This window comes from Scardinius erythrophthalmus, assembly GCF_964197995.2.
Source record: "Scardinius erythrophthalmus genome assembly, chromosome: 19".
Taxonomy (NCBI): Eukaryota; Metazoa; Chordata; class Actinopteri; order Cypriniformes; family Leuciscidae; genus Scardinius; species Scardinius erythrophthalmus.
In genome coordinates this window covers 6,515,404-6,523,002 of record NC_138239.1, presented here as the reverse complement: position 1 = coordinate 6,523,002, position 7,599 = coordinate 6,515,404, and the positions used below count along the sequence as shown (strand labels likewise).

Sequence of the window (7,599 nt, the reverse complement as noted above, 5' to 3'; positions counted from 1 at the left end):
TAATTTTGGTTTTGAAGAGTCGCATCATGACATTTTAGATTCTGAACTAACCTAGCCTTGTCATAAAAAGGTCAATTCATCTGATATTTTAAGAGCCTTTTTTATTATAATGCATCGAACAATGAACAGACAGAACCTCTACAGGGATGAAATCCATCAAATCTTCATGTAAAGTTTTACAAATAGGCTAAAATAAGAGAAAGAAAGAAAAAAAGAAAGATAACATTTAAACACATAGAGGACACATGCATCAGTGCTATTCCCCAAAAAAATCATAATATTTCAAGAATCTGTCACTTTTCTTGTTTTTAATCAACCTAAGAGATTTGAGAAATGCGTCAATTTCAATTAAAAAATGTGAATACGTAGGCTGTGAGATAAATACCATGAAGAGTTCAACTTTTTTTTCACGCTGGAAAAATAAAAGGATCAGTGTTTCATCCTTATTCCCACAAAATGAGCAAGAACTGTCAACATCCATACATTTCGCCACCATATCATTCACAGGATATATTTTAAAATGAACGTCTTTAGTCTTATTGGGAATGCAAGGCTTCCTTCCAGTTAATAAACTCCTAGTAAAATTTCCCTTTAGGAACGTTATGAAAACATTTTTTCTAAAGAATTTGTCGAATATGCTTACTATTACATATTTTGTTAAATATACTTATTCCATCTAAGATCAAATTTAACACGCAGGGGTCTTCTCTATGACATCATTTCCTGTGTTGTTTTTTAATGGTCTTATTATAAGCAGTGCAGCAGTTTTTTCAAAACAATAATAATATGAGATTATAGGTTCTAATATATCATAAATTTGGATTATTATCGATTTAATTCCTTTTAATGAGGCTTTTTTCTTCATTACATAAGGACAGAAAGGTATTCTGTGTTCGCAATGCATATTTTTTAACATATAAAAGAACCAAAAATCTCTATTTAAAACTCATTTAAATCACTAAAACCGATAAAGGTGCATTCATCTGATTTGACTGTGTACATGTTACTTATACACACAATAGAAATGGAACATAATTAAGATGATCTCTGCAAACTAGTCATCAGCGTTCACTTTGTGCGTGGTGTTTGTTCTGAAAGCTTGATGCAGAAAGCTATATTGTGTGAAGATCACCTTTCTGAAGGTCTCCGCTGCTCTCCATGCTCTGGTTTGATGTCACATGTGTGTGTATCTTGACACTGCTGATTTTCTGCAGCTTTGATCCTTCAACAGTGACTGTGTGAGCTGGCAGGCGTCCTGAAGGAGAGCGCTAGCAGACACCACTCGCTCTCTCTCTCTCATCCATATCCTTCCATACTACATCTCCAGCACTGTTAGTGGATGCACAGATCTCATAAGAGACATATAGTGAAATCTCAGCTGTAATTAATATGGCATTGGTTTGGAATAATGACCGAACAGGTGCACACATTAACAGTGCTGGTGACGGGCGTCCTCTGTGCACGACTTTTCAGCCGTATAACATTACATCACACTTGAGCATTTAGCACGTTACAAAATGTCATTCCTCAGGAAGCACAAAAGACCTCATCACAAATGCAGACGTTATGTCATTTTTAATAAACCCTCTTAAATGAGGGCAAGCCAAGCAGAGATTTCCCGACGAGCTCTCCGTCACCTTTACTACACGATGACTGTCAGTGTCGAGTGGGACGAGACGTATCCCATCTCTCCCGCATCTACAGGAGGAAATGTTAATTAGCAGTCATGGCGTCCCACTGATCTTCCCTTTCAAAGCAGCTAAATGGCATGCTGAAAATCGAAATCCTTTTATATGCCCTTATTTTGCAGAGAGAGCGCGTATGAAAGGGACGAATATGTCATCACTGTTTGATGGATAATGCGCTTGCCATTATTCGAAGCCCTTTCACACTGGGATTTTAGTGCGTTTTTTCAAATGCGTATAGTGAGTTTTAAACAGGAAACGTGCACGGCTCCAGACGAACCATCATGTTAAAGCTTGTTTTTATTATTATTATTAAATGTCAGTAAAAGTTTAGTTCAGTTTATAGCCTAGTCTCAGCCTAAAATGCATGTTTGAGCTGTTTTAACAAAGCAACTTGCACTGATATATCTTAAAATACGTCAGTGCCATTTTGTCTCATGATGCACATCGGTTATGTTTTTCTAAGGCTCGTTTATAAGATGTCTTAATTGAACTAAGGCCTAATCCTGGCTTAATCTAAGCCTTGTTTGTGAAACCGGACCTATGCGTTTTAAAAAAGGTGCTTTTTATTCTTCTCTTGTTTTGCACAATTAAAGATTATTATAATCAAAATGGTTTGACACGGTTCACTTTACAAATGAGATGTATTATCATGAACAAAATAGTTGCATTTAACTTGTTAAAAATTGCTGTTTACCTCGCAGTAAAAAGTAATAAATAAATGTTGCACTAAAAAGAAACGTAATTCACATTTATGTTATATATTGTTAAATGCATGCATGTTTCTAGGCCTAGCTCACAAAAAGGTGGTTAGTGTGATTTTCTTTTCTTTTTTCAGTTTAGTTGATATGATAACAGCTCCCTCTGGCGGCTGAGAGTAATAATTACATACAGTAACTTCAAATAACTGTTAACTTCAATGCTGTTAGCATTTCTTTAATCTTAACAACATTTTCATATCTCATAATATCATATCTCTAGTGATGATTTTTGTTTTCAGCAGCCAATCTTTAGAGCGTTATCTTCAAAAAGTTCATTTTGATTTGAACTAAATTCGAAACTTTTAACTTTATAATGGGATTGATGATGTAATGCGAGAGCAACTGAAGAATGAGATGAGTAGGAGGAAGCACAGAGATGCTCTTTATAGGTCTGAAATCAGTGTGCAAGTACTCTAAACTTTGATGTGCAGACGATGGTCATCACACAATGCATATTGCATAGTTCAAACTAGAAAAAGTAGCCTATATCTTAATATGCTCTGACCACACCTAGTTCGTTCAAAAATGATTCTCTGCTTTGAATGAACATATAACTCTGACATAGTGAAAGTGACAGAAGCTTTTCCCAATACATGCATGTCTCGAAGACACGTCACCGTTTCATTAGGGGTCCAAGCACCAATGTTGCTGGAACACTATTGTGTTTGTACTGCTTTTCTTATAATTCTGTATTTGTCTGCCCCTGCCTGGAGACGACGATGGTATGGTTTTCAAAAGTTTGCATTTTCAGGTCCCCAAAACACTGTTGTCATGTAAATGAAGGGCTAAAATGCATGAAAAGTTGTTCGCTTTTAGTTGAAAACGGCACTAAATCTGTTCTTTGATAGAGAAATGTCCTTTATTTAAACATGCTTTTTCAAGCATACCATAGATTAGAGTGTGATTATGCAAAGACAAACATAATTACATGATGAACTACTTTTTAAATTACAACCCTGTTTCCAAGACTCACTTTTGTCTGCATCTGAAACCCAATTAAAAAAATAAAATCATTAAGAACGGCCATAGCTAATAGCCTCAGTGTATGAATGTTCAAGTGGACTGAACAGTTGTTGTTGTTTTACACTATTAGTGTTCAAACGCAGAAATGAAAACACTAAAGCTCTGTTGTGTAATGGTTTATTGTGCCTAATTTTGCTGAAATTTACAAATGCTTACACATGAATCGACCTTGGAATTTGAAGAGACAAAAAAAAAAAAAAAAAATTCACAAAATCCTTTGACGTTTTAAACAGAAAACATGTTTGGCTTTATTTTTCGTTAATGCTACATGGAAGAGCCTCATATCAGCATCATTGTTAATTAACAGTAGCTTTGCTTAAGTAAATACACTCCCCATTCCCAGTTCATTCTGCTTGTGATTTCACAATGATATGTTTCAAGAAAGCAAAACATCCGCTCTACAGAACATCCCTCTAAATGCATGTATATCACACCACAACAACTGCCTGTATATCCAGACAAATATATAGAGACAACAGAACATTTCAATAATTCATTTACAAATAAAATCTACGGTGATTTTACAGTGTTCATATTGGGTCTGAAAGTAACATTGAGTGTGGTAGGAATCATGGGTTATTTAGCTAAATCAAGCAAGGCCAGAAGGTTTGAGCATTAATTAAAGAATATCTGACTAATGACTGTTCACAGGCTGAGCGTGGACGCAACACACACACACACACACTTCAATGAATGTTGATCAAGCGGATACATTCACACAGACACCTACCACACAGTAAAAGTACATACCTGAATAAATATATTAGTATCTGTTTTAAAACAAACAAACTGTACATGGGCTTGTGTGTGTAGTAAAATACTTTTCAGTGAGTAAAAAGACTCTTTAAATGCAAGAGTTTAAAAAAATACCCCTTCAGTGTGCCTAAAAAAAGCTTCTCGACACCCCTGTAAAAATGTCTTTAGGCATAAGAAACCATCTCTGTATAAATTTTAGGAAAATAGTAGAATAAGTCATTTTAATCTCATAACAAGCTTATAAAACAGTTGAAATGGGATGAATTTTGACCAATAAGAAATGGTTAGCAAGCGATCACGGTCTGTCTTGTACGTCATAAACCTCTACCATCATTGCTTTCAATCTCAATCTAATAATTTTCCACGTTTGAGAAGAGACTATAAGCTGATTGCAGAATAGTCCACAGTTTTCACATCTGCTTTGATTGTACATGTGGAAAATGAACAAGTGGCAAGCAATGAACAGCACCAAAATATATATATTTGGAACACGCTTTTCAAGGAACTATTCTTTTAGTTACAAACTTATGTTAAAAATATTTGGCAATATCCTTTAATTTTGTTACCGGTTAGCCCGGTATGAATAAAAATACCTTTAACATCAAAGCTTAAAATCTTCGACCACGGAGACAAAAAAAAAAGAAAGAAAAATGTGTTAGTTTCCAAATACTTGCGCTCACTGAAGTAGGTGAACATGGAGGACTAGGCTAATTACATCTGAAAATGAAGCTTCCACTGATCGGTATTCCTGCAGTATCCTGTAGGAGTGTTATTTTGGTAGCTCTTCATGAATAAAATAAAACAAACTAAACAGAATCACCCTTTTTTGTAATCTTTGGAAACCGCCATTTTAGCATTGCAGTTCCCAAAACACTGCCTCCAACAGTACATCCTGGTAGAAGCCCTCAGTGGAATTTGGGATATGGGATTCTGACCTCTGGGAGTTCCCACACATTGAAGTACTTAAAATAATGGATCCTGCTCATGGGGTTCCGGACCATCCTGCACAGTTTAGTTCCAACTCGACACACTAGAACCAGAAAATCAAGTTCTTTGGACATCACTGGAAAGATCATTAAAGCAACAAAACTCCACAGGATCACCAAGAACCAAACGAAGCACCTTGAGTCTAAAGCCAAGTGTCCTATATAGAAATGTATTAAATATCCTGAGTGATGTGGTAATGCTGGGTGTGAATTGACATCTTGTGGGCCGGTAGACAAAATAACAGTCTGGAAATCATGACGAACACCTCCTGTCATTTTAACCATGTCTTCGGAGCAAACGCATGCTCTCCTGCATTAGCATTTCAAGGGCAGCTTCACAGCTTGCGGTCCTTATACCACCTGTCCTTCAGCATACCTGATTCCACTTCAATTACATACTCCACTGTCCAGCAGTTCATTATAACCTCCTCTATGCTGTCAGTCTACAGGCCCCTGAAAGATCAGCTTGGCCCACTTTTGCATCAGATTGAGTTGGGTGGCACAAAAGGGGCAGGCCGCATGGAAAGCATGGGTGCCGTGCGGTAAAGGGATCTCCGCCCAATATCGGGCTGACTTTTCAGAGCACACGTGACCGCAAGGTACAAAGGCATACGTCGGTGCTCCAGTATCTACGTAAAAGGCCGGTTCGCATCCAAGCCAGAGCGGTACGTAGGGGCCCACGGTTCTGCACATGGGACACTCTCTTTGAGCGTTGGCGTCTCGATCGGAACGGTGGCCCCAGTCGTGGTAGCCGTGAACGTGGCCACAGGCAAGGTAGACCCAGGGCTGTTTGTCCTCCTGGGTGGGTCCGCTGGACAGGGCACGGCTGCAGCGTTGCATGCTGGGAAAGGCCAGGGTGTTGAGGCCCACGGGGCACTGAGGCCGGGCTGCGTTCAGCTCCTGCCGTAAGGCCTCCAGGTGCTTCTGAGTGGGGGTGTGGAAAAGGCCATCAGCTGTGCGCCAGAGCAGCGTGGCTCCGCAGAGGTCAACCAGAGAGCCATCCTGCAGAACGTTACTCTCACTCTCCACCTGAGTGGCACATAAAGCAAACATCTGAGCAATGCATTCATTACAAGCAGTCCATCCATTTGCCAAAAACGCTTGTCCTATGTAGAGTTGCGAGGAGACCAGAGCACCCGGAGGAACATTGAGAAAACATGCAAAGTCCTCCTGTCTCAGCTGGGAGTCGAACCAAGGATTATAGATGTTCAGATTATATAAGTCTAACTAGTTAACTGCTCCTATCGCAGGTCTGAGGCTTGTTCTCATGTCTGTCTTGACCTTTGAACCTAGTTTGCGTTACAACAAGAATACCTGAAGGGCAAAAAGACATTTTCAGAATTGTTTTTCCAATTGAGCTGGTCAGCAAATTTGGATACAGGTTATGGTTTAGCCTACGGTTTGTTATAATCATTAGCAGCACGCAGCCAGTAGTGTTTGAATACCTAATCAGTAATGAATTACACCGTTAGGCTTTACAACCATAACTCTAGTAAGTGTAGATGATAAATTCATGTGCGCCAGAGCCCGTTCTTAAGCAGCTGGTTTGCGACAGACAATTTTTGATCAGGCAAACTGGAGCCCGTTTCCACAGACTTGAGAACCGAATGGTTACATGATTCTAATTTAGTCACTCGCGCACCGTTTTATATATTTAGACATAAGGAGCAGTTTAGTGCAAGTTCAACACTGCATTTCTCAAACCCCCAGCTCAGTTCAAGACCAGCAAGTTTTAGCTTTTAGTTGAATCGATCTTCTGGCCCAGAACTCCTTTTTCATGCAACGGAAACACGAAACGGTTCGAGATAGGGACAGACCCGAAACCCACACCTGAAAAATGTCAGTGGAAAAGTGGCATCCGTGTGGAGTTTGCATGTTCTCCCAGTGTCCTCTTGGTGCTCTGGTTTTCCCCACAATTTAAAGACATGCAGCATTGGTCAATTGGAGACACTAAATTTTGCATAGGTCTTCACAACAGCATCCTCACGACCCGACTGAAGGCAAGCGGTTTGATGGATGAATAGATATTGTTTTTCAATTTCTGGATCACATACTCTTAGTATATGTCTAATAAATAATCAGGCCTCTACTAAGAGTATAAAGTAATGTACAGTTTATTTAAATTGTGTATTTGTGTTTGTTTTCTCTATTGCTTGTAATTTGTTTCAGTTTTTCTTATTTCTCAAGTAAACAGTCAATAATAAATCAAACCTCACAAATGTGTGTCAGTTACCTTTAGTGGTGTGTTCATTAGCAAAACACTTTGTTGTGGTGTTGAAATTGGTGCTATGGTAACAATGAAAGAGTGCAGAACCACATTTGTGCTCTAGGAGGAGCTAGAGGTTCAAATACTCAAAACATACTTTGGGGCTTTTATAGCATGGCTCT

General features: G+C 38.7%; 1 protein-coding gene across 1 annotated transcript in view; it reads right to left on the bottom strand.

The window, feature by feature from the left end:
• Window positions 1-3,575: 3,575 nt before the first annotated feature.
• The window catches only part of peli2 (pellino E3 ubiquitin protein ligase family member 2), a 31,573-nt gene continuing 27,549 nt past the window's right edge, over window positions 3,576-7,599 (bottom strand). The window contains exon 6 of the mRNA XM_081347351.1: window positions 3,576-6,240. Coding sequence (XP_081203477.1) covers window positions 5,650-6,240 — 591 coding nt within the window. The 3' untranslated portion in view covers window positions 3,576-5,649. The remainder of the gene's footprint in view (window positions 6,241-7,599) is intronic.